The sequence below is a fragment of the Saccopteryx leptura genome, chromosome 1, assembly GCF_036850995.1.
Source record: "Saccopteryx leptura isolate mSacLep1 chromosome 1, mSacLep1_pri_phased_curated, whole genome shotgun sequence".
Lineage (NCBI taxonomy): Eukaryota > Metazoa > Chordata > Mammalia > Chiroptera > Emballonuridae > Saccopteryx > Saccopteryx leptura.
In genome coordinates this window covers 42463012-42490813 of record NC_089503.1, presented here as the reverse complement: position 1 = coordinate 42490813, position 27802 = coordinate 42463012, and the positions used below count along the sequence as shown (strand labels likewise).

At 43.8% G+C, this 27802-nt stretch overlaps 1 protein-coding gene across 1 annotated transcript; it reads left to right on the top strand.

Annotated features, from left to right (window-relative positions):
* The first annotated feature begins 6501 nt into the window (after nucleotides 1–6501).
* On the top strand, nucleotides 6502–26660 carry NCR3LG1 (natural killer cell cytotoxicity receptor 3 ligand 1). The gene is made up of 5 exons (XM_066365139.1): nucleotides 6502–6881; nucleotides 13304–13651; nucleotides 19678–20001; nucleotides 22215–22341; nucleotides 23221–26660. The coding sequence occupies exons 1-5, from the start codon at nucleotides 6782–6784 to the stop codon at nucleotides 23261–23263; spliced, it is 942 nt and encodes a 313-aa protein (XP_066221236.1). The 5' UTR covers nucleotides 6502–6781; the 3' UTR covers nucleotides 23264–26660.
* The last annotated feature ends 1142 nt before the right edge of the window (nucleotides 26661–27802 follow it).

Below are 27802 nucleotides of genomic sequence, written 5' to 3'. Positions count from 1 at the left end.
GGAAGCCACAGAGCCATCCTCAGTGCCCGGACCAACTTTGCTCCAATGGAGCCTTGGCTGCGGGAGAGGAAGAGAGAGACAGAGAGGAAGGAGAGGGGAAGGGTGGAGAAGCAGATGGGTGCTTCTGTGTGCCCTGGCCGGGAATCGAACCTGGGACTTCCACAAGCCGGGCCGACACTCTACTGCTGAGCCAACTGGCCAGGGCCATTGTGGTATATTTTATTAAATATTTTAACACACCATTTCGTTCGGAATATTTTTTTCTTATTTTCCTCCTTAAAACCGTAGGTGTGTCTTATGGTCAAGTGCGTCTAATGGAGCAAAAAATATGGTACTTGCAAAACACTAACATTATAGAGTAAAAAAATCTGCAGGCCTTAGATCACTCACCAATGAAGGAACCCTTCTCCAGGATTGCCCAGTGGACACCTTTTCCTCCCCTGCTTCCATTTTTTTCAGTAATAGCATTGAAGGGGAAATCACAGTGGTTTCCAGATTCATCTGTGTATTGGAAACCTAAGAGCTTCAAAAAATACCGATGTCTAGGTCCCATCTTCAGCGACGTGATTTCTTTCTTCTGTAGTGTGGTCTGGGCTTTAGAATTTTCAAAAGAGCTCCAGGTGATTTTAATGTGAGGGCAGATTTAGGAACTGCTGGTAAATCATGTGGAAAACACATGAACATTTTCAACATTAGAGAATCTATACTGGAGAGGAAACCTAATGTTATGAAGTTCGTTCTTCTTTAAGCATTTAGATGTCACTTCAGAGGATTTATAGCTACATGCATGCACACACTAGTGTTGGTGTAATATGTAGGAAACATTTCCACTTCAATTCAAGAACCATTTAATAGGAAGATACTGCAGCGGCAGAGAATCTATGATAATAGTATGGTAGAAAGTACTGGGGACTGGATATTATGACCCTGGCTCTGTCACTTTCTAACTAGAGTTGACCCTTGAACAATAAGGGTTCAAACTGTGCAGGTCCACTTATATGCGGATTTTTTCAATAAATACTCTAAATGTATTTTATCTTCCTTATGATGTTCTTTTCTTGCTTTATTGTAATAATACAGTATATAATACATACAAAATATGTGTTACTCTACTATTTATGTCATTAATAAGGCTTCCAGTCATCAGTAAACTGTTAAGTTTTGAGGGAATCAAAAATTTTACATGATTTTCAACTGTGCAGGGATTTCACACCCCTAACCTTTGCACTGTTCAAGGGTCAACTATATATGATATTTTTCCTTCTAGAGTTTAGAGGGAAAAGTCTAGGAGTTCTAGACTATAAGGGTTTAATTTTTTTCTTTAACTTTTCAATTTGAAATCATTTGAGACTCAAAAAACTTGCAAAAATAGTACAAAGTATTCTCATATACCCTTCATCTAACTTCCCCAAATTTAACATCTTACAAAGTTATTAAGATCAGGTGGTGGCACAGTGGATAGACCATCAGCCTGGGATGCTGAGGACCAGGTTCAAAACCCCCAGGTCACTGGCTAGAGCACAGGCTCATCCGGCTTGAGCACAGGTTCACCAGTTTGAGTGTGGGGTTGCCGGCTTGAGTGTGGGATCATAGTAATGACTCCTGGTCACTGGCTTTAGCCCAAGGTCGCTGGCTTGAGCAAGGGTCATTGGCTCGGCTGGGGCCCCCTCGGTCAAAAGCACTCAATGAACAACTAGGGTGCCACAACTATGAGTTGGTGCTTCTCATCTTTCTCCCTTCCTGTCTGTCCCCTCCCCACTAAAAAATAAAAAATCAGGCAATTGATTTTAATACAGTCCTAACTAATCTGCAAAATTTGCCAGTTTGCCACTAACATGCTTTTTCTAGGCCAAGAGCTTATCCAGGATCACACATTACTTTTAGTTGTGTATGTAGATATGTTTTTAAATGTTTATTTTGAAAAAAAAAAATCAAACCTAATAAAAAATTGCAATAATACTACAACTAATTCTAATATGCACATTTCTAGATTTATTAGTCATTAGCATCTTGCCACATTTGTGCTCAAGTTCTCTCTGTATAATTCTTTTTCTTTTAGAGCCCTGGCCGGTTGGCTCAGCGGTAGAGCGTCGGCCTGGCGTGCGGGGGACCCGGGTTCGATTCCCGGCCAGGGCACATAGGAGAAGCGCCCATTTGCTTCTCTACCCCCCCCCCCCTCCTTCCTCTCTGTCTCTCTCTTCCCCTCCCGCAGCCAAGGCTCCATTGGAGCAAAGATGGCCCGGGCGCTGGGCATGGCTCCTTGGCCTATGCCCCAGGCGCTAGAGTGGCTCTGGTCGCGGCAGAGCGACGCCCCGGAAGGGCAGAGCATCGCCCCCTGGTGGGCAGAGCATTGCCCCTGGTGGGCGTGCCGGGTGGATCCTGGTCGGGCGCATGCGGGAGTCTGTCTGACTGTCTCTCCCTGTTTCCAGCTTCAGGAAAAAAAAAAAAAAAATTCTTTTTCTTTTCCTCTGAAGCATTTCAGAATTAAGTTGCAGAGATTGTGATCCTCTACCCTAAATATGTATTTCCTAAGAATAAAGACATTGTTTTTAATAACCACCTTATAATGATCAAATTCAGATATTTAACATTGTTGCAGTACTATTAGTTCAATATATATGGCCCACATTCAGATTTCACCATTTGCCTCAATACTTTCCTTTATAGTAATTTTTTTCATGACCCACGATTGATTTAATCCAGGATTAAGCTTTGCATTTAGTTGTCATGTCTCTTTCATTTCTCTTGATCTGAAATAGCTCTTAAGCTTTTGTGTGTCTTTCATGACAGATCATTTTTGAGAGTATAAGTCAATTCTTTTATAGAATAGCCCTTAATTTACATTTGTTTAGATCAGTGCTTCTCAAAGTATGTTTTGTGACTGATGCTGGTCTTCATATCAGTGTTATTCAACAATGAGGGTTCGGTATATAAATTGAAATTATGCCTTTGGAAATAATATTATGTCTGTTTAGTAAAAATTGTATTTTTTGTCTTTTGATATTAATTTTCTGAGAATCCTTTTTTTTTTTTTTTTTTTTTTTTTGCATTTCAGTCCTAACTTTTTCACAATGGGTTTACCACCAAAAACAAGTGTCGTGAAAACCACTGCTAAATCTAAGCTGAAATGGGAAAGGAAAAGACTCAGAGCAACATCTTCATTTAGAGTTTAGTAAATGATTGCCGTGAGATGACTTGAAATGGCTCATTTCTTTCTTTTTTTAAAATTTTTTTTATTTTTTACAGAGACAGAGAGTGAGTCAGAGAGAGGGATAGACAGGGACAGACAGACAGGAATGGAGAGAGATGAGAAGCATAAATCATTAGTTTTTCATTGCACGTTGCAACACCTTAGTTGTTCATTGATTGCTTTCTCATATGTGCTTTGACCCTGGGCCTTCAGCAGACCGAGTAACCCCTTGCTGGAGCCAGCAACCTTGGGTTCAAGCTATAGGGCTTTTTGCTCAAACCAGATGAGCCCGCGCTCAAGCTGACAACCCTGGGGCCTCGAACCTGGCTCCTCCGCATCCCAGTCCGACACTCTATCCATTGTGTCACTGCCTGGTCAGGCGAAATGGCTCATTTCTTTGTCAGAGAAGCTATTCTTAATATGGAGTCAAAGTCTGTCTTGTCATATATTACACATAGGAACCTTACTCTGCCTTCAAAAACAATATAACATGTCTGCCCATATACTTAGGTGTTAGCTTTTCGGAGATTTAATGACTAACAAACACTATGTCTTAAACCTTAGTCTACTCCAAGCAAAACTGGCTCAATTCCTTTTTACCATTTTTAGTGATTAGGATTACGTTCTGCTAAAAATGAAAACATTTCAAATAAGACTGGCTTATTGACTTTGTTTCTTATGTTCTACAAGTTCAGAGGTATTCTAAGACTGGTAGGAAGTTTCACAAGTCATCAGAGACCCAGCACTTTTCTATTTTGCTGTCCCCTTGTACTCAATACATTACTTCTACACTATCGTCCAAAATGTCTTCTTAGGCTCTAGCCATTGTGTCTAGGTTCCTGCAGCTGCAGAAGAAAGGGGGTAATGAGCACATCCTTCCCTTTAAGGACATTTCCCAGAAGTCACACAAAACACTTCCATTTATATTACTTTGGTCAGAACTTGGTCATATTGCCACAATTAGTTCCAAGAGAGGCTTGGAAATGCAGTCTTTTATTTAGGAGATTTCCTGTGCTCAGGAAGAAATTGGTGGCTTTTAAAGGAAAACAGAGTGGTTGACAATATCTACTGTCTCTGCTGTATTGTCCTTGTATGTATGTCCTTATATCTATGTCTTTTCCTTACCATTCTAATTACTTGTTGCATATTTTTATGTATTTAAATATGGTTTCACCTGACATGGTGATGCATTGAATAAAGTGTCAACCTGGAATGCTGAGGTCGTCGGTTGGAAACCCTGGGCTTGCCTGGTCAAGGCACATACAAGAAGCAACTACTACGAATTGATGCTTCCTGCGCCTCCCCCTTCTTTCTCTCTTTAAAATCAATAAGTAAAATCCAATATATATACATGGTTCCAAATTGTATGTGACATTCCAAAAGCAAGCTGAACACAATGTGTCTTATATAAATGACCTGTTAACTAGCATTTGAGTATCATGTCTCAATGCTGTGCAGCAGTAAAGGACATGAAAAGTCAAAGACTTCCATAAACTCTTAAGAATATACACTTATTTGTTTGAAAAACACTTGTGAAGCTTCTGTTGTGTGCTTGGGTTTGTGAACGCTGAGGGGGGGGGGGGGGACAAAGATGACACCTACTAAGAAGGACTCCTTGTGGCTAACTGGTCTCAAATTTTGAAAAACAGTCTAGCAGTGATTTCTTCACAGGGACCTCTCATGCAAACTGCACTTCACAGAGGAACCTGTGCTGAACTGCCTGCCTCTGCACTGAACTGCTTATTTCTGCGCTGAACTGCCTTCTTGCACGGTTTCTGCCATCTGAGCCAACCCTTATAAAGAAATTCCTGGAGGCTGATAACAACTGATAGTACTGGAACTTTCCTCATTCAGTTAGAGCTGTGGAGTTCTGGCCAATCAGAACAGCTCTATTCTGACCAATCTGGACAGTGCCTTTTGGACCAATCAAACTGGGAGGATTTGGCGGCCTCATTTACATGAGGACTGACTCATTGGAGACTAGGGGCAAATACTCCTGTCTCTATTGGCCAGCTCTCCTCTGGCTCAGCACACTTTCCCTTTTCACCAAAGGCGGAAGACTACAGTATCTCACTGGCTGAACTGGAGCATCTAAGATGTCTTGCCAGAGCAGAGTGGAGCTGACCAATACAGAGCAGAGTAGATCATTGAGGAGCGGAGCAGAGCTGTTAGGCTGGAGAGGCAGCCTTTAGGTGTTGCACTGAAGTATTCTAAAGATATAAATTGAAGTTCCAGTTTAAGTCATGTAAGATAAAAAAAAAAAAGTAATGTAAGTTTATCATGTGATAGTAATGAGACAGTCTATTAGGAAGCTGGGAAAATGCTTTAACAAGTGGAATAGGGAAACAGACAAGATAATTAAACAAGTTCACTAATTTACAGACAGCTAGTGAATGGCAATATCTTACCTTCCCTAACCAAGGACAATTGAGAACAGATGGTTTATACCTCTCCTTCCTGACCAGAGAATAAATAGCTTAAATCATCCTGGTCAGGGAGATAAAGAACAGGAACTCAATTAATGCCATTTGTGCCAGCCAAATCCAAGGACAGATAAAATCAGGGGAACAAATAATAAAAATCTGGCTAGGGCCAGACAAATCCAAGATAGAAGTGAAGTGAAGCCAACCAGAGAATAATCTCAAACTCCCCTATTTGCATCAGCATATTAAAGAACACACGTGGAAAGCTGACACATATTCTACTGAAACCTTCCCCTAAGATTCTCTGACCACAGAAGAAAGATAAAAACCCTCAAGACAAACCATGCCAGCTTTGCTAGCTTTAGAATACACCCACTCCTTCTCAGGCATGAACTTTTTACTTTCTCCTAAATTAAGGGTCGCCACGGACACTTGCAACCAGGGGAACAGCAAGCAACTTCTCCTGGCTAACCCCTGAACCTGTCTCAACGCCCCCCCCCCCTCCCGCCCCTCCAGACTTTCCAGTAAGCTGACAGCAGCCTGGCGCTTCTATTGATAGAAAGCTAAAGCAGACCCCTGACTCTACCCAGGCTCTCCTCCTCCTGTATTACTTCTTTAACCCTAACCTTCCTTTGTTTCACTGTCCCTCCCCAGCTTAAATAAACCTATTCCAAAACCTGTACTTTGGTTGTGCTGTCTTTTTTGTATGAAGTCAAGAGACACAACCAGCCAGACTGAGGCACACCCACTCCAGATCCAATCCTCGCACAGTAACTAACAGTAAGGAGCCGCGGGTCACGCGCCCGCACTCTAGGTCACCTTGCAGACACCTCATTGGAACCTCCAGAGCCGGGAGCTGTGAGGACCAATCAAACTGGGAGGAGCATTGACATACTACAGGTGCCCAATAAGTAAAGTATAGCGCATGACCAAATGCCCACGAACGCGGATGCTACTCTGGAGTGGGTCGCCTTTCCGGAATAAACCGAGTTGTAGAAAAGGCAGGAAGATTTAGAAGCTGCAAATAGGGACACTCTGGTACCAATCACATAACCACACCGAAGAGGATTTCTTGCGTATTAAGATCGGAGCTTCACTTCGTAGAAAGAAACTTGCGATAAGAAACTTGGCGTTGTGGACCCAGTGGACTTAGAGGCCCAAACCAGGCATGCGTGTGGATTCGGCAGCCGCCATTCTGGCCGCTACAGTTTCGTGCGGCTTTTCGTGGCTTCTGGTTCTGGTTTTGTGCAGCTCGCTCCTCACCGCAGGTAGGACCGCGGTGGTTGGGAGGATGGTGGGAGGTTGGAGGGGAAGGTTGGGGGTGGGGAAGTTAGAGCGGTGGTTGGCACTAGGCAGCGCCTTTCTGGTCAGATCCTTCCGGGGTTCCACCGGAAGTCTGTAGCCACCTGGGGCTGTACTATCCCTGCTCAGCTCTCCGTTGTGAAATTGGATTCATTGATTCAACAGTTTCATACTGGATGCCCTTAGCACTTGTGGGAGCCAGAGACTGCCTCCTTTAGGTTGAGTGTTCTGCATTTTAGCGCCTCTCTTGCATAATCCTAGACACTGGAACCGAGAAGAAAAATGAGGGGAGGGGGGTTTGAAATAAAAATATTCCATCTGCGTATCAATGAGGCATCTGGACTTTTACTAAAGTCTTTACTGAGAGTGAGTGGTGATATTCAAATATTCTCTTTTCACTTTTTTTTATGGTTCTGCAAACTGTTTTCTTTTTAATTTTCCAATGCACCGTAAACATTATTCCATGCCACGGATGAAAATCTGCTCCTGAAACAGAGAGGGCTGCAGTTGGATAATGAGAGTGACAATTAAAACAATTAGCCTGGCGGCCCTCGACCCCCACAACGTTTGGTTCTAGGATGCACCCACCGTCCTATCTTGAAGGAGACAACTTCCTGGGCCTGGAGGAGGACCTTCCAGGCATTCTGGCTTCCCCACTCACTCCAGCGCCCTGACTGCCTGATAGATGTGATTATTATTATTCTGTAATAGACCTTCTGGACAAAACTATGCCCCATGCTCAGAACACTTCGCTCTTCCTCGAAGCCTGTCCAGGGCCCGGCCCCAGTTGTACAGAGCCTACTGAACAGCTCTACTGGCGCCGACTGCACCGCCTCCATCCTGGGGCGGGAGACTCCTAGGCCACCTCTCCTGGTGGCCATGGGGCCGTGTCCTGGGACAGGGCAGGCGCCTGGCTGGAAGTAGGGCTGGGACACAGCAGGTCTCAGGGTCGGCCTGTAGAGTATGGTTTTACCGGCAGCTCTCCAGGATTGTGAGACCCACTTAGCCCCTCCAACCTGAACTTGAGAGCCAATAGAGATGCGGACAGGGGGCGTGCAGGGGACAGCGTCGGCAGGGGAAAGAAGTTTGGAAAAGGTGCTTGAGCAGGAAAGGGGAGGCTGGGAGAGGGGGCCGCAGGGGCAGTAGGGAGGGACTCTTAAACTGACTGGAGGTTTGGAAAAACTGAGCAGGCAGCCAAAGCCTGGCTGGAAATCCTGCAGCCCACCCTCCAAGGGACACAAAGCTTAAGGGTGGGGGAAAGGCGGGGAAGAGAGCACGACCCCAGGGAAGGCGGGACCTCTTTTGGGGCTGGGGACCCAGGGGCCAGGTCCCTGGGGAGGAGGTGCCTGGTGTTGTCTCCCTGCAGCAAGTTTCACCCGCCTTCTTCACTACCTTCTCCCCTTCTACTTCCTTCTCTCCGGCTCCAGTCTTGCCGTTTTCGGGCAGACTTAACTCCTTAAGTGCCAGCCCGGTGTACTAAGAGGCGGTGACGCTAGGAGGAGGGACTCCCGACCCTACGCCCACCCACAGTTTAACACATTGTAGCCCGGAACGGAATCGGAATTTGGGCTGCTCAGAGCCCTGGAAGGTTGCCTCGTTCTCGAACAGCGACACAAAACCCAACACCCGAGAGCTGCGTAATCCACTCTTTCCTCTTGCCAAATCATAACTGTCCGCCCTCCGCAGCCTCCTAGTCCTCTGTGTCTCTCCCTCCACTCTTTAGCCACCCTCCCACCTCCACCCGAATTACTGTTTGTTACAAAGGGTCCTAAAAGATAGAAGGCAAAGGGGAACCTGCAAGTGTGGGTTCTGTGGCTGCCTCAGCATTCTCAATATCCTGCCTGGGAGGCCCGGTGCTAGTAAACCCTGCCTCTCCTGCCTCCAGCGGCCTCCTTCACTTTTGTGTGGGTGGGTAGCTGCCCAACAGTAGCAGGTAATGCTAGCATCCCCCAGCCCCAGCTAGGACAAGGGCCACTGTAATTGGAAACTTCACCTCCACCCTAGCCCCTCTTCTCTGCAACATGCGTCTACCATCAGATTTGCCCTTTAATTATGCTATGACTGGCAGAGAGATGTACCTCAGACTAGTCAGGAAAGGGTTAACAGAGCTACTGGGCTCTAGAAACAGGTGAGGCACTGCCCATCTGGGCCCTCAGGTGTGTGTAGGTGGGGAATTGAAAGGGGAATGGCCCTTAGACGGCTTTTTTGCCCCCTGGTGGCCAGATCTGGTTTAGCCGTCTCTTGCAAAAGCTAGTTTGGGAGATTGGAGATTGGTGGTAGGACTTTGAAAACAGCTCTGGTACTCCCGCAGCAGGTCCTTCTGAAAGAAACCTCTGAATAGTCTGATGGAATGAGGGAGCTCCCACTCAGCAGGCTGCCTCAGCCACTTCCAGATCCCTGCCCTAGGGGCTCTACTAGTGGGTCCCAGGTGCCCAGATACCTGAAGGAGGAAAAGGAAAAACAACACACAGTCCCTGTTCTCCTAAGGTTTCAACTTCATAGTGGGGTCAATAGAAGGAAGCTGCCCTCACCTTTTTCTGCCTCAGGCCTTCCCGGAACTCCAATTCCCCCCAGACTCCAGCACCAAATTGAACCTCTGGCCAGGTTTCAAAACTCCTACTGAGACAAGTCAGTAAGCCAGGATAAGTGGAATGGGGAAAATGAGACAAATAGTTAAATGGGGAAGCAGTCAGTCTATCTTACCTAACCAAGACCACTTAAGAGTAAATGGTTTAAGCCTGACCAGGTGGTAGTGCAGTCACCTGAGGACTCAGGTTTAAAATCCCGAGGTAGCCCTGGCTGAATGGCTTGGTTGATTAGAGCATCATCTGGAAGCACAAAGGTTGCCGGTTCAATCCCTGGTCAGGGCACATACAGGAGCAGCTCAGTGTTCCTGTCTCTCTCTCTCTCTCTCTCTCTCTCTCTCTCTCTCTGAAATCAATAAATAAAAATTGTTTAAAATCCAAAAAAAAACCCAAAACCCAATTAGCCTGGCAAAGGCCTGCCATGGGCACTACACTACTACTAGGAAGGTGTGTCTTCCTAGTCCCTTTGTAGGGCCCTACAGCCATCCCTGAGTCCCATTGGGCCCCTGGAATAGAAAGGGTCCTGTAAACATTTTTCCATCCACATACACCCCCCCCCCCCCATTTCTTTCAGGTTTTCTTTACCTCATCCTCTACCCTAGCCATCTCATCAAATTCTCTTTTCATCTCATTGCTCAAATGCATAGCATGTACGGTCTCTTTGTATTCTTTGATTCTCATTCCTTCGTTTCCACTGTATAGTTTTCCATGTTGAGATGTCCCCTCCTTTTCCTGTCCTGTGGGAATTCTGGACAGCTTCCTTCTTTTCTAGCCTAACCAAATGCTGAGATCAGACACGCAGACCTCTTCTCTTTCCATGCCCATTCCTTCTCACCCATTCCAGTGTTCTGTGGGCAGTGAGGAAGGCCCTGGCACTGACCTGAAAGAATCTGAAACAACAATTAGGAGTTTGTAGGCAGCTCAGAGTCCGATTGCAGCGAAGGAGTCTTTTCACTTTTTCTGGGGATACTGTTGAACATGTTTCTGCTTAATTATTGACAGAAAACCAAAAACCTGAAAAGCATATGAAGAGATGTTTTAACTCATTACTAACTAGAGAATAGAAATTAAAATAATAACAAGATATCACTTGACATTTATTAGACTGGCCCAAATAGTCCGGGCGATGTGGGACTCTGGGAGACCATCTGGGTGTCCACCAGTGGGGCTGTAGATTAGCCAGAGGTGTATGTTTGCCATGGAGAACCGGAAGCAACTTAATGCAAAGGACTAGCTGCACACATAGCAGGATGGACCGAAATGGGAAGCATAGCGCCAAGAGGAGGAACAGCGACATACAACTCAATACCATTCCTGTAAGTTTACTTAATTTTTTTTTTTTTTTTACAGGGACAGAGAGAGAGTCAGATAGAGGGATAGACAGGAACGGAGAGAGATGAGAAGCATCAATCATTAGTTTTTCGTTGCGACACCATAGTTGTTCATTGATTGCTTTCTCATGTGTGCCTTGACCGCGGGCCTTCAGCAGACTGAGTAACCCCCCGCTCGAGCCAGTGACCTTGGGTCCAAGCTGGTGAGCTTTTTTGCTCAAACCAGATGAGCCCATGCTCAAGCTGGCTATCCTGGGGTCTCGAACCTGGGTCCTTCCACATCCCAGTCCGACGCTCTATCCACTGCACCACCGCCTGGTCAGGCCCATTTCTGTAAGTTTAAAAAACAAAACAAGACAGTTTTAAAGAGAACAAAAATGTAGATATTAAACATCTTAGATTGGTTGCCTGATGGGGGAAAGAAATGGAAATAAAAAAGAGTAAATATTATTTCTATAAAATTTCAATGAGAAATTTGAAAATAAAATTAAGAGTATTTTATTTACAGTGCTATCAAACAGAATAAAATACTTAGGAATGAATTTTAAAAATTTTATTATTAAGTGAGAGGAGGGGAGGCAGAGACAGACTCTCACATATGCCCTGACCAGGATCAGACCTGGCAAGCCCCCTTACCAGTGGTGTTCTTCCTGTCTGGGCCACTGGTCTGTTGCTTGGCAACTGAGCTATTGTAGTGCCTGAGGTGAGGCCATGGAGCCATCCTCTGCGCCCAGGGCCAACTTTGCTGCAACCATTTGAGCTTCAGGAGTGGAAGAGAGAGAGTGAGGGAGGGGTGGAGAAGCAGATGGTCACTTCTCTTGTGTGCCCTGACCAGAAATCAAACCGGGGACTTCCACACGCCGGGCCAACGCTCAACTGCTGGGCCAACCAGCCAGGGCCAGGAATAAATTTAAAAAGAGAAGCACAAAAACTTATACTCTGAAAACTATAAAACTATTGTTGAAAGAAATTTAAGAAGATTTAAGTAAGTGATATGAAAAACGTCTTAAGTCTTCTCAGATTGCCATGGCCAATACTTTAGATCAATGATTTTCAACCTTTTTTGAGCCGCGGCACATTTTTTATATTTACAAAATCCTGGGGCACACCACCTACCAAAATGACACAAAATGACACTCTAACACAGTATATATTATACATATAGTTAATAATATAGTTTCTAGATGTATTTATACTCACACCTGACCATGTCTCACGGCACACTAGTGTGCCGTGGCACACTGGTTGAAAAACACTGCTTTAGATGACTGGCTTAAACAACAGAAATTTATTTCTCATAGTTCTTGAGGATGGCAAGTCCAGGACCAAGGTGTCGACTGATTTGTTTTCCTGGCTCATAGATGAATACCTTCTTATTATATCCCCGAGTGCAGAGAGAGATACCATATCCTTCATCCCTTCCCTGGCTTTTATAAGGGCACTAATCTCATTCATTAGGATTCTACCCTCATGATCTAATTACCCCCCAAAGGTTCCACCTCCACCTACCATCGTACTGAGGATTACGAATTTTGGAGGGACACATTCAGTCCATAGTACATCCCAAAAACACACTCACAGATTGGAATACAGCATTGTTAAGATGGCAGTACTCCCCAAATTGAACAACACATTCAGTTCAATTCCTATTAGAATCTCAGCTGACTTCTTTGGAGAAATTAATGAACTGATTTGAAATTTTCTATGAAATTGCAAGAGACTCAGAATAGCCAAAACAATCTTGAAAAAAGAAGAAAAAAGAGAGTCTTATATGGATTAATGAGGAGCCATGAACTAAGTAAGAGCCTCTGTGCATAAGACCACCACCCCCAAAAAGGAATTTATTTTTAATTACGTGGTAGTATTTGAGGTTACAAGGCCTTTATTTTTTCCCAAGGTTCTCTCATAACTCAGTTTTCTTTTTTTTAAATTGAATTTATTGGGGTGACACTGGATAACATAATTATACAGGTTTCAGGTGCTCAATTATGTTTTTTATTATTATTAAGTGAGAAGTGGGAGGCAGGGAGGCAGAGACAGACTCCCACATGCACCCCCAACAGGAATCCCCCCAGCTCCCCCTACAGGGTGATACTCTGCCTATCTGGGACCTCTGCTCCATTGCTCAGCAACTGAGCTATTTCAGTGCCTGAGGCAAGGCCATGGAGCCATCCTCAGCACACAGGGCCAAATTGCTCAAACCATTCAAACCATGGCTATGGGGAAGGTAGGAGAGAGAGGAAGAGATAGGGGAGGGGTAGGAGTAGAGAAACAGATGGTCACTTCTCCTGTGTGCCCTGACTGGGAATCAAACCTGGGACTTCTACACGCTGGGCTGACGCTCTACTGCTGAGCCAACCGGCCACGGCCACAGGTGTCCAATTCCACAACACATCTCTGTACACCATATTGTATGTTCATCCCACCCCTCATTCAAGTTTTTATCATAACTGAGTTTTCTTATTGCTACAGATTTCTTTACAGTGGAGATGGCGGGGAAGAATCAGACTGTATCTCTGAATGACAATGCCACCATCTTCTGCAAGGTCCTTGGTTCCCAACATCTGAACATCGACATTATGGGTAATTCCTGGTTTCGGAAGCATCAGGTGAATGAAACAGAGGACAAGGTGTTTGAGTCAATTGGAAAATATCAAGAGGCATTCCGAGCAGGAGCCAACGTGTCTCTATTGAGGCTGAAGATGGGGGATGCTTCACTGCAGCTGCCTAGAGTCCAGCTGGAGGATGCAGGAGAGTACCGATGTGAGGTGGTGATCACCCCTGAGAAGGCCCAGGGAACAGTCATTGTGATAGTTGTGGGTGAGTGTCCACTTGATGGCAGTGTCCTGTAGTTCCCATGGTAATGGGGCTTGGGGTGTTGGGGATGTGGATGGGCTGAGGGGGGCAGAGGTTTGGGGCGTGGGCCTAGGAGTCAGGTAGACATGGATTTGAGTCCTGGGCTTCCATGAACATCTCTGGCCAACTTAGGGCAAGTTAGTAATCATGCTGAACCTCAAAGTCCTTTGCTCAAACAAATGTTATAGTACTTACCTAAGAGGATTGATTAGGGAATAATCTAAGAAAAATGCAGCTAAAATGCTTAGCATAGTGCTTGGCCCATTAGAAGTGCTCGGTAAAAGCTAGCCATAGTAATTATTATGTAATTCACCTGGAGTGTGGACCGTCAGTGTTCACTGAAGAGGTGTGTCTGAAAGGTAGCTGGGAAAGGGGGGAGATGCTATGCTCTGGCTTCGCAGATCTGAATCCAAACTGGGTGACTGGGCTAGTCATTTGACATTTTAGACCTGAAATTTTCCCATGTACAAACTGGGGTGATAAATCATACGTGCCTCTTAGTGTTCTGAGGATTATATAAGGTAATGTATGAAAATACCCAGTTTAGTGCTGTTGTGTTAGGTGCTTGATCAACTTTTAACAACAACAATACCCCCTAAACACCAACTGAGTTCCACTTTCCTCTATTATAAATAGGTCTGATAATACTATGTGGATGAGCTTGGGGTGGGGGTGGTATTAGTTTGCTTAGACTTACCATAACAAAATACCACGGACTGAGAGGCCTAAATAAGAGATTTATTTCCTCACAATTCTGGAGTTTAGAAGTCTGAGATCAAGGTGTCAGCAGGGTTGCTTTCTTCTGTGACCTCTCTGCTTGGCTTGTAGATGACTGTCATCTCCGTGTGTCTTCACATGGGCCTCCCCCTGTTCATGTATGTGTGTCCTAATCTCCTCTTTTTATAAAGACATGATTCAGAACAGGGCCCAACCTAATGACCTTGTTTTAACTTACCAACCTCAATAAAGACCACATCTCCAAACACAGTCACAGTCTGGGGACTGGAGTTAGGACTTCAACATAGGAATTTGGGGATGGCGGCCACAGTTCAGCCTATAATAGGGTGGCAGTGTCTATGGACCCTCCAAAATTGTACTTAAGTCTTTGAATGTTTTGTACATATTAATTTGGGGATGGGAGTGTATATTAGGATTCATTTCCTCTGAAGATCACAGAAAACCTAAAATAAAAGATTTTAAAAAATTAATAGACATTGTTTTTTAGAACAGTTTAGTTATAGAAAAATTGCAGAGGTAATACAGAGTTCCCATATGACTCCTGCCTCTGCACACCACTCTCCCTGTTGTTAACATCTTGCATTAGTAGGTATATTTGTTATAATTAATAGACCAACACTGATACATTTTTATTAATTAAATTCCACAGTTTATTCAGCTATCCCTAGTTTTTACCTAATATTTCTGATAGTTTTTCTTGTTCTGAAGGTTACTTTGAAATTCATAGAGCTACTCCAGTTTTCTTTGGACTAATGTTAGTATGGTGTATCTTTTTTAATTCCTTTACTTTTAATCTATGTGGGTCTTCATATTTAAAGTGGATTTCTTTTTTATTGAATTTATTGGGGTGACATTAGTTAATAAAATTATATAGGTTTCAGGTGGACAGTTCCACAATACATCATCTGTATGTTGTATTGTATGTTCACCACCCCAAGTCAAGTCTCCTTCCATCACCATTTATCTACTCTATATAAAGTGGGTTTCTTGTAGAAACACATATTTGAGTCTTTTTAATCCACTCTGACAGTCTGTGTCTCTTAGTTGAGGTACTTAGACCATTCATTTAAAGGGATTGCTTATATGCTTATATATTTGCATTAGTAAGTATCACACATTTGTGTCTGTTTTCTATTCAGTGCACTTGTTCGTCCCCTTTTTATGCCTTACCTGGTTTTAATTGAACATTTTATATGGTTCCGTTTTTACTCCTCTTTTTGTATATCAATTATACTTCTTAAAAATTTTTTAGTGATTGCCTAGAGTTTGCAATTAGTTGTACTTTTACAACTAATTTAAATCTGCTTTGCAGTTATACCGAACTGCTTCATTGTCAGTAGTGCAGATACTTTATAACAGTATCTCAATTCTCCCCTCCTGTCTCTTATAACATTACTGTCATTCATTTCAATATCCATAAGCTATAACTACCCAATACATTGTTGCTATTATTATTTTGAATTATCTATGAGATTGATTAAGCATAAGAAAAGGTTTTATTTTAACTTCATTTATTCCTTCTCTGACACTCCTTTCTTTAAGTAGATTCTATCAATAGTTTCTGAACTGTATCATTTTCTTCTCTCTGAAAAACTTCTTTTAACCTTTTGTAAGGCAAGTCTGTTGGCGACAAATTCCCTCAGTTTTTGTTTATGAGAGAAAGTATTTATACTTCACTTTTGAAGGATAATTTTTCTGGATATAGGATTCTAGATTGGTGGGCTGTTTTCTTTCAATACTTAAAATATTTCACGTCCCTCTCTTCTTGCTTGCATTTAAGAAGTCCAATGTCATTCTTATCCTTGTTCCTCTATGAGTAAGTTATTTTTTCTTCTGGTTTATTTCTTTTCTTTTCTTTTTTTTTATTAAGTGAGAGGCAGGGACAGACTCCTGCATGCGCCCCAACTGGAATCCACTGGGCAAGCCCCCTACCTCCCCGATGCTCTGCCTGTCTGGGCCACTGCTTTATTGCTCAGCAACCAAGGTATTTTAGGCCATGGAGCCAACTTTGCTTAAACCATTCGAGCCATGCCTACGGGGGAGAGGAAGAGAGAGAGAGAGAGAGAGAGAGAGAGAGAGAGAGATGGGGGGAGAAGCAGATGGTCGCTTCTCCTGTGTACCCTGACTGGGAATCAAACTTGGGACTTCCACATGCTGAGCCAATGTTCTACCACTGAGCCAACAGGCCAGGGCCTCTTCTGGATTTCTTTTGACAAAAAAAATTTTTTTTTATTCATTTTGAATAGGATGTGGTGTTTTCCTACTTGGTGTTCTCTAAGTTTCCTGGATCTGTGCTTCAGTGTCTATCATTCATTTTGGAAAATTCTCAGCCATTATTTCACAAAATATTTCTTCTGCTACTTTCTCTTTACTTCTTCTGGTATTCTTATTACGTGTACATTATACATTTCGTAATTATCCACAGTTTTGGACATTTTTTTTCCTCCTGGGTTCCCCCAATTCTTTTTGCTCTTTGCATTTCAGTTTGGGAAGTTTTTATGGACATATTTAAGTTAGCTGATTCTTTCCTTGGCAATGTTAAATCTACTGAAGAGTCTGTCAAAGGCATTCTTCATTTCTTTTATAGTGTTTTTGGTTTCTAGTATTTTCTTTTGATTCTTAGGGAGTGTTTGTCTCTGCTCACATTATCCATCTGTTCTTCCATGTTGTCTGCTTTCTGCTTTTTTCCATTAGTACTTCTAAAATTTTAATTATAGTTATTTTAAATTCTCTATTGGATTATTCCAAAATCTTTGTCATCCCTGAGTCTGGTTCTGATGCTTGCTTTGTCTTTTCACACTTTTCAGTATGCCTTGTAATTTTTTGTTGAAAACCTGATATTATGTATTGGGTAATAGGAATTGAAGTAAACAGGCTTTTAGTGTGAAATTCTATTTAAATTTGAGTAGGAATTGGGCTGTGTTTAATGCTAATGCCATAGCTGTAGGTGTCAGAGATTTCAGTTTCCTCTATTTTCATTTTCCCCCCTTCCCTGTTTTCTTTAGTTTCCTTATAAACTCCTTAAATAGAGTTTGTGTCTTGCAACTCTCTCAGTTGTAATCTATATGCAATATATACTATATATAATATACTTATTTTTACACTGGAGCCCTATTCATGTGAAGGAAAAGTAGTGTGGAGGGGAAACAGTCTGTCATTTTATGATTAAATCTCATTCTTTGAGTGGCCTGAGCCCGTAGGCTATGACCTTCAGAAGTGTCCCTAGGTGAGACAGGGAGGTTATAGAGAGCTGGAGGGCTAATCATCTTCTTTCAGGTCAGCCAGGGCTGTGGCAAAGTCTTCTCCCTTGAGAGCATTCTTTGTTATGGAGAATGTACTGGGTATGTTTTTAAATGGCTACTTTTCCTCTTTCTCGTCCCCAGAACAGGAGGGGATTTTTCTTGCAACTGCGAGAACCTGGTGGGGTTCCTGGAGCTAAAACCCGTGGAAACCTCCTAAGACTGGCCCACAGGAGTTCTTACCCTCCCGCTAGTCCACCCTCATCCTTAGCAGTTTGTCCAAGTTATGACTCTAGCACCTTCTGCCTGAGGTAACATGATCTTGGCAGTGGTTCTCGCAATCTGCCTATTTCTCTAGTTTTCAGGGTGGCGGTTTCCCCTGTCACCCCAAATCTCTGATGGATCTAAGAAAAGTTGTTGATTTGCAGTTTCTCCAGTTTAGCTTTCTTTCTTATCATGAGGATAGGAGTGATGACTTCCAAGGTCTTTCCATGTCAGGGGAAACCAGAAGCCCACAGGGGCTTTTAAAAAGGTAGTTTGTTTTACGTTCACAAAAATGTAGCCACCCCAGGGCAGGCAGGGTAGTTCTGTGATCATCCGGGACCCAGGGTCCTTTTATGTTGCTACTTCGCCATCCTTGACATGTAGCTTCCACCTTGTGTTTGGAAGTGACTTCTCCATCTCACACCATCATGTGGTATTACAGCCATTCTGCAGAAAGGAAGAAGGGGTAGAAGGAGAAAGGGAGAGAATGGCATAGTCTTTTTCTTTAAGATATCCTTGCTCTTTTCTGTTTTTATTTTTAATTTATTATGTTAACATGGTTTCAAGTGTCCCACTCAATATAACACTCTCAACCCCCTACTTCGTGCCCCCCATGCCCCATGCAAAGTTTCCTTCCATTCCGATTTCACCCCTTTGCTCCCCTTCCCCTCCCTCCCTCTGGGACTTGCTGCCCTGTTTTCTCTATGTGTTACGTTTATATAATTTTGGTTAATCCCTTCACTTTCTTTGATCCTTTTCCTTCATCCCCCTTCCCTCTGACAGCTGTCCTTCTGTTCCTTGTGACCCTGCCTCTGTCTCTATCTTGTTTCTCAGCTTATTGTGTTCATTAGATTCTACATATAAGGGAGATCATATGATATTTATCTTTCTCTGCCTGGCTTATTTCATTTAGCATAATTGTCTCCAGGTTCATCCATGCCATCACAAAAGGTAAGATTTCCTTCTTTTTCATGGCAGTGTAGTATTCCATTGTGTATATGCGCCACAGCTTTTTTATCTACTCATTCACTGACAGACACTTGGGCTGTTTCTAGATCTTAGCTATTGTAAACAACACTGCAGTAAACAGGGGGGTGCATATCTTCTTTTGAGTCAGTGTTTTGGAATTCTTAGGATATATTCCTAAAAGTGGGATAGCTGGGTCAAAAGGCAGTTCCATTATTAATTTTTTGAGGAATCTCCATACTGTTTTCCACAGTGGCTGCACCAGCCTGCATTCCCACCAGCAGTGCAGGAGGGTTCCCTTTTCTCCACGCCCTTACCAGCACTTGTTGTGGGAGATACCCTTGCTTTTTAAGGATACTTCTTTGAGGTTGCTCTTTCTACTTCTGATTCTGGGCTACAAAAACCCTGAGTTCACATGGCAACACTGGCTGCAGGGGAGGTTCGGAGATGTAGCTTTAACTTGGATGTGTCATTGAAGAATGGAATGGGCAGCAATTAGCAGTCTGTACCACAAAAGTGTTCGGTAGCTTTTATCAGATTCTCAAAGGTGTCAATGACACAAAGTAGCTTAAGCAACTCTACTTTACAAAATATAGAGCAGTTGGGGTCATGGCACATCAGCACCTTGCTCGTACTGAGATCAACATACCCAGAATAGTTAGCCTAAACAGAATCGCATTCTCTTCACTCACCCTCCCTGAAGGCTTGCTATGGGTCAGACACTGAACTGATAATAAACTAGTCCCAATCTACCCTCAAAGCATGACTTCTCTCCCCTGGCAGCTAATCCAGTTGGCAGCTTGACTCAGAAGAAAGTCATGGCAAAAGATAATGAAGATAAATATATTTTGTGTAAGTTAAGTGGGTTCCACCCAAAGGACATTAACATAACATGGTGTCAATGGACCCAGGAGGATCCCCATTGCCTGGAATTTTCTGAGGGCATCACCACTGATCCAGCCATCAAGAATGAAGACGGTACATTTAATATCACTAGCCATTTGAGGATGAACCACTCCGTGGAACACAATGTGACCTACCAGTGTATGATAAGGCATATATCCTTGTCCACCTTGATGACGCTGAATATCACCCTGCCTGGGAAAGGTAAGCATCCTTCTAGATGTTTCCCCTACTTTTCACCTTGAGGGAGTATAACATAAAACTCAGTTTTGCAGTTAGTCTAAGCCAAGATAGGAGCCAATGGGGAAGGAGAGAAATCTTAGTTTGGCCTCGCTCAGCCCTACAGTCAGTAGTCTGGCCGAGGTCTCCAAGACAGGACAGATGCTTTAATAAGTGGAGAGATGACAATCGTCCTCCAGGCTGCTGTTAGTCTATGGCAGCTTAAGTGGTCTGGGTGGTCTATACGACCTGGAGTGGAAGCTTGCTAGCTAGCAGGAGAAAGGAGATAGGAGCCTGTCCATGTCCGCTGATGATAAGGGTCTATCAGGGGCCAGAGACCCAGCCCTGCCAGCAATTCTACTGGTCTGGCTCCAGGTCCACTGCAAACTGTTGTTGGCTGGTGGAAGTTGAAGAGATGGTTCCGTGTTCAAGATGGGGAGGCCATCGTAAGGAGTCGGAGTCCTGCAGATGCCAAGGGCTTTCCCCAGGCACACTAGAGCCTTAGCTTAAGGCAATACAGCTCCCCACAGAACCCTTCCTGCAGCTGGGGTAGGGTTAATTGAACTCATATCCTGGCTTCTGTGGTCCTGTTTTTGGGCGTAGGTGGGGATGACCCTGCTGGTCAGATGTATCTGCCTGGAGCTGGGAAGGGTTAGGAAGGCAGGGGCTGACTGAGTGTGCCACATGGGGCCTGGGGTGGTCCTGGAGGGAGAGAGGAATTGTTTTTGTAAGCAAGGGCCAGGGATGTGTGGGTGTGCTGTGTGCAGGGATGTGTGCAGGGCATGTGCGGGGCGTGGGGAGTATGGAATGGAAATATGCTTTGCTTGTATGATATGAGGTTTGTCTTGGTGATTTGTGTATGCCTTAGTCTGTTTGGGCTTGTTATAACAAATTGCCACAGGCTGGGTGGCATAAAAACAATAGCTTTATTTCTCACAGTTTTGGAGGCTGGGTGTCAGATCAGTGCGCCAGCAAGGTTGGGTGAGGGCTTTCTTCGGGGTCACAGATGTCTTGTGTATCCTCACACGGTGGAGTGGGTAAGGGATCTCTCTAGGACTTCTTTTATAAGGGCACTAATCTCATTCATGAGGGTTCTACCCTCACAACCTAATGACCTCCCAGAAGCCCCACTTCTTAATGCCATCACATCAGGTATTAGGATTTCAACATAGGAACTCTTGGGGGGCACAGGCATTCAATATATAGCAGTGTATAATGATGTAAGATGGTGTAGCAGTGTGGAAGCTTTAACACATGCATGACATATATATGTGTTATGTGGTGTTTGTTATTGCATGAATTTCTGACAATTGCTATAGCCATTATTTCATGTATGGAGGTTGTAAAGCCAGTAGCCATGATCACCATCACAGCCGCCTGGCCTGTGCAGGTTCACATTTGATTCAGACAGATGGTAATGAAACAATGGAGCTATAACTGGTGGGGCATTACCTTTAATCCTAGCTTGCACCCAGTGGGTGAGAATTACACACAGTGGAAAAACACTTGCCTTTCCATTCAGGGCTCCCAAAGCCACTGACTCATCTGAGTTTTCCTAGAATCAAAGGTTTCTACCTAACCAGCCTTATTCACCTCTGTTCCCCATCTCCTTCTCTCTGCACAAACTGGCTTCTCCTTCAGCACTCTGCCATCTTGGTTGCCTCTCCTCTGCAATGCTGATAGCAGGAACCAAGAGACAGAGCCCCCGGTCTACCATATTTTATAGTGTAGAAATTAAAGCCTTTAAGCCAATATACAAATAAGGAAGTCTCTGATATAAAGCCACTTATTTTAGCCATAAATGGGATTCCTTATAAGAGTGCACCACCCCACATCATGCAACAGTCAAGGGTGTGGGGGAAACCTTAGTTTTGAAAATATCTTAGTATTAAAAGGATGGAAAAGGATTAGTCTTAAAACTAAGCCTTAGGCTATAAGGACCCTGTCTGCTTACAGCCAGTCTCCCACACCCAATGCAAACTATAAACGAGCAAACATATACATCATATTTACAAACTTATTTGACCGACAGAGGTGTATGTGATAGGCATGACAAGATGCGTGGCAGAGGATTGGTGGTTATATCTCTGACAAGGAAATGACACGTAATCACACAGATCTTAGCAGTGGTTCTGTGGTCACCTTGGCCCCTACCAGTAGGTTTCCTCTTAACATTCACCTCTTCTCTCTCTCTGCAGAACCTGAGATGGAAACTAGCTTGCGGACCAGTAGCTTGTGGACCACTATCTTATATATCAGTGTTTCTTGTTTAATTTTAGCTATCATCGTGGTTTCATCATATTTATCATGTTTACTTTGGAAAAGGTAAGGAGGGGTGGGTGCAAAGCAAAATTTAGCCCTTTGTTTTACAATTGGCTTTAGGAGTTCAGGGATCACCATCAGCGGATGGTGTTAGAGAGTTCTCAGGATCTATGCCAGGGGATTCTAAGTGTGCTGTGTGTTTGTAGTGTGTGGTTTTTTCTGATGTTATGCTGGGGAAGAACTTGGTCATCAGATCCAAGTGTGGTGGCTGGTGACTGGGGAGATGCATTGTAAGGCCCTTCTTCCTCTTTATAACATATAATGTCATTGTAAACCAGACCTCACCATTTTAGTTCAGACCAGCTCTTTGAACTCCGTAGAAACTGCACTGTTGTTCTCACACACACGATCCACAGCTCAGAGAGGGGCCGTCCTTCCCCCAGGTGCTCATATTTTGTTAATAGCTTAATAGGATCGCTTACAACCAGATGTCACTATTCAACCAGGAATTTGTAACCCTCACTGGTGTTTCCAAACTAAGACATGTTGCCAAACATGTTTATCCCTAACTATGATCCAAATTGCAAATAAAACAGCTTAAGTTCTAGAGGCCCAAGAGACTGGAATAAACATGTTGGTTAAAATGATTCTAAAATAAAAATGGTTCTAGATAATAAAATTGCCCTCAGTTATTTATGGGCCTGCCAAGGCAGAATCTGTGCAGTAGCAAATCTATCTCATTATAAATGCTTTAGGAAAATTAGAATAATCAGTTAGTCAAGAAAAAAGTCTATTTGTTTATCTAAAGTTGGCAAATTGATCCTTGAAACATACTCTCCTGATTGAACGTAGGCTAGTGCAAAAAACTATCTATAAAGGAGTTTACTTGTGATATTTGTGAATGTTCATATTTCTTGCCTTCTTTTGTCTTCTGATATCCAGGTGCAGGCGCCAGAAGCAGTCATTTGACACAACTATTTACTGAGAAAGAGACTACTACAACCACAGCCTTTGGGATCAGCCTGGATTCTGTGACCTGCACTGACAGCCCCAATCCTTCACCTTTCCCTACATCCGTGTCCTTTGCCATGTCCTCCGATCACAGGCTGCCCTTTAACACTGGGCTCAACCTTGTGACTTGCTCTGGCCAGCAGGGAGAGACAGCAAGAAAGAGGCCTTGTGTGTTTCTATTTGCTTTCTTTTGTGCTTGTGAGACTTGTGAGAGGAGGACCGTCCAAGCTGGCCTGCTGGAGGAGGGGAGACACTGGAAGGCCAGCCTACAGTAAGTGCTCCTTAATGTTGTCCATAGGCTCTGCAACTTTAAACAAAACGACGTGTAATGAAATGAACTTTACTATTGGCTTATTGACATAAACAAGAGTTAAGTTCCTACTGGCATCTCATCAGTGTTACAATGAAGCGATATTCACCTTGAACCCACATTATTTGAGGACCAGCTGGTGATTAGATGACAGCCTCCTAGTCATGTGAACAAATCTAGCTGAGATCATCAGTGTCAACAGAGCTAACTCTCAAATGCGAGAGAAATATATATTTATTTTTAAAAAGCTACTGTGTTTTAGGCTGACTTGTGTGTACAGCAAAAGCTAACGGACATGGCTCCTCAGGAAGCTGAGTTGTGACCAAAAAAATGTTGTTACCATGGAGATGTGCTGCTGAGATCTCCTTTAAGAGAGATCCTGCTATGAAGAGTATACTCAGCCAACAAGTTCCAGCTGTCCCATTTCAGGGATTGCTACAGTATTCAAGCTTATGCATGGTCACCCCAGGGAGCTCCAGCCAGTGGCTGAACAAAGCAGAAGTCTTTGGAGCTCCCTTTGGAGTGGCTGAGACTCCAGAGTTGCACTGTAGTCTGAAGCTCTTGCTACCTAATCCTCCCTCCTTCTCAGATATCAGAGCTACATCATGGTCTAAAGACATTTCCCACCTACTTTTCTACCCGTCTCGCCTTTATCTTTCATAGGTACCACTCTCAATAACTATCTTGTACTTTTTTTTAAAGATTTTATTTATTGATTTTAGAGAGAGAAGAGAAAGAAAGGTGGGGTGAGAGGAGTGGGAAGCATCAACTCATAGTTGCTTCTCGTACGTGCCTTGACTGGGCAAGCCCAGGGTTTTGAACTAGCGACCTCAGCATTCCAGGGCGCTGCTTTATCCACTGCGCCACCACAGGTCAGACAACTCTCTTGTACTTCTTAACACATCTTGAAAGCGCTTCTCAGAAGATCCCAACTAACACAAGAAGAGACTGAAGAATCATAACAAGGTGCTTTCATTATGGTACATTCATGAAGAATTCAGATGGAGGGACCACTAGAATATCCGCAGTTCTTACACTGTGACAGACAGCAGAGACCACAAGGCTTCTCAGAGATGTGTCAGTAACTGAAATTACTTTTCCTGGTGACCCACACAGCTTGCTCAAGAGCAGATTTGAAAGCCTCTGGCCAATCATCTTTTCCAAGAAAAGGTAAAAGAGAGTAACATTTTCCAAAGAAGATAAACAAATGGCCAGGAGGTACATGAAAACATCACTAATCATCAGGGAAATGCATATCAAAGCCATGAGGTATCACCTCACCCTTGTTAGAGTGGCTATTATGAGAACGACAAGAATAAGTATTGGCAAAGATGTGGAGAAAAGGGAAGTCTTGTGCACTGTTGGTGGGAATGCAGACTGGTACAACCGCTATGGAAAACAGTATGGAAGTTCCTCAAGAAATTAAAAATGGAACTACCATGTGATCTGGCAATCCCACTTCTGCATATTTATCTGAAGGAAAGAAAAACATTAACTTGAAAAGATATCTGTATCCCTGTGTTCATCACAGCATTATTTACAATCGTCAAGACATGGAAACAACCTAACTATCTACCGAAGGATGAATGGATAAAGAAAACGTGACACAGTCATGTGCCACTTAACAAAGGGGATACATTCTGAGAAATGTGTTGTTAAGCAATATCACTGAATGTACTTAATACAAACCTAGATGGCACAGCTTACTACACACATAGCCTATGTGGTATAGCCTGTTCCTCCCAGGCTACAAGCCTGTACACATTACTGTACTGAATAATGTAGTCAGTTGTAATACATGGTAAGTATTTATGCATATAAACATAGAAAGACTACAGTGAAAATATGGTATAAAAGATAAAAAATGATATACCTTACCATGAATGGAGCTTTCGAGACACAAAGTTGCTCTAGGTGTCAGTGAGTGGTGAGTGAATGTGAAGGCCTAGAGTGTACACTAATGTAGCCTTCACTGTATGCTTATGATACACTAAATTTATAAAACACTGTGAAATTAAATCAAGCACAAGGGAAAATGGTGCAATCAAGAGATAAAGTCAACATGAGATGAGGCTGCTGCTTGGGTAATACCACATACTGTTTTATAGCAAACTTTCTTTTATAGGCCCAAGGGATACACTAAAATAGCAATAAAAGTATAGCATAGTAAATATACTGCTCACAAAAATTAGAGGATATTTCAAAATGAATATGAAGCTATAAAATATTGCCTAATTTTTGTGAGCAGAATTAGGGGATATTTCAAAATGAATATGAAGCTATAAAATATCCCGATTTTTTGTGAGCTCTGTACATGAGCCAGTAACAAAGTCCTTTATTATCATTATCAAGTGTTAAGTACTATACATGATTGTATGTGCTGTATTTATTTTTTTGTGTGTGACAGAGTGATGGATAGGGACAGACAGACAGGAAGGGAGATGAGAAGCATCAATTCTTTGTTTTGGCACCTTAGTTCTTCATTAACTGCTTTCTCATATGTGCCTTGACTGGGGGGTTAAAGCTGAGCCAGTGACCCCTTGCTCAAACCAGCAACCTTGGGCTGAAGCCAGCAACCTTGGGCTTCAAGCCAGTGACCTTTAGGTTCAAGTCAGTGATCATGGGGTCATGTCTATGATCTCACACTCAAGCCAACTACCCCACGCTCAAGCTGGTGAGCCCACGCTCAAGCTGGATGAGCCCACATTCAAGCCAGCGACCTCAGGGTTTTGAACCTGGGTCCTCTGCATCCTAGTCTGGTGCTCCATTCACTGTGCCTCTGCCTGGTCAGGCTGTGCTGTACTTTTATATGACTGGCAGTGTAATAAGTTTGTTTACACCAGCATCACGACAAACGTGGCTGTGACTTAACTAGGTGATAGGAATTTTTTTTTCTTTTCTTTTTTTTCCTTTTTTTCTGAAGCTGGAAACAGGGAGGCAGTCAGACAGACTCCCGCATGCACCCGACCGGGATCCACCTGGCATGCCCACCAGGGGGCGATGTTTTGCCCCTCTGGGGCATCGCTCTGTTGCGTCCAGAGCTATTCTAGCGCCTGAGGCAGAGGCTACAGAGCCATCCGCAGCGCCCGGGCCATCCTTGCTCCAGTGGAGCCTCGCTACGGGAGGGGAAGAGAGAGACAGAGAGGAAGGAGAAGGGGAGGGGTGGAGAAGCAAATTGGCACCTCTCCTGTGTGCCCTGGCCAGGAACCGAACCCGGGACCCCTGCATGCCAGGCTGACACTCCACCGCTGAGCCAACCGGCCAGGGCCGTGATAGGAATTTTTAAAAATGTATTTATAGGCCCTGGCCGGTTGGCTCAGCAGTAGAGCATTGGCTGGCATGTGGTAGTCCTTGGTTTGATTCCGGTCCGGGTACACAGGAGAAGTGACCATCTGCTTCTCCACTCCTCTTCCTCTCCCTTTTCTCTCTCTGTTTCTCTCTTCCCCTCCTGCAGCCATGGCTTGGTTGGAGCAAGTTGGCCCAGGGCGCTGAGGATGGCTCCATGGCCTCTGCCGTAGGTGCTAAAATAGCTCGGTTGCCTGTTGTGGACTGTTAATGGCAAAAAGCCATTATAGATTCGAGGCTTGGCAGGGGGCTAAGTTCTCCCCCCTCCATCTCCATATTTGGCTTTGATGCTGAGTGTTTGCACCCATTCCACTTGTTTCCTTGGGCTGCAGGAAGCAATATACATGCCCTTCCTCTGATTCTTTGTTTGTTTCAGATTTTTGTAAATTTCACTAATGTATCCTGTTTTTGCCTTGGGAGAGTTTCTGTCTTAGCCTTTGATGTGCAACTTTGTATCAGGGTCCTTGATTTGCATAGGTCTATATAATAAAGCGAACTGGGGCTGTGACTCACTCAGATGCTGCCAGGCAGTTTGAGGAGTCCTCACCGTCCCATCGGTTTTGTTCTGACAAAGTGTGTTTCCTTAATTCCGCACCATTATTTGGAGCTGCGCTGGTCCGCGGCAGTTGCCAAGCAATGGAGCAACGGCCCCTGATGGGCAGAGCATTGCCCCATAGGGGGTTTGCTGGGTGGATCCCAGTCAAGGTGCATGTGGGAGTCTATCTCTCTGCCTCCCTGCTCTCACTTAAGAAAAAAAATGTTTATTGATTTTAGGGAGAGAAAGTGAAACATTGATTTGTTCTTCCACTTATGTAGGCATTAATTGGTTGACTCTTGTATGAGCCCAGACTGGGAGTC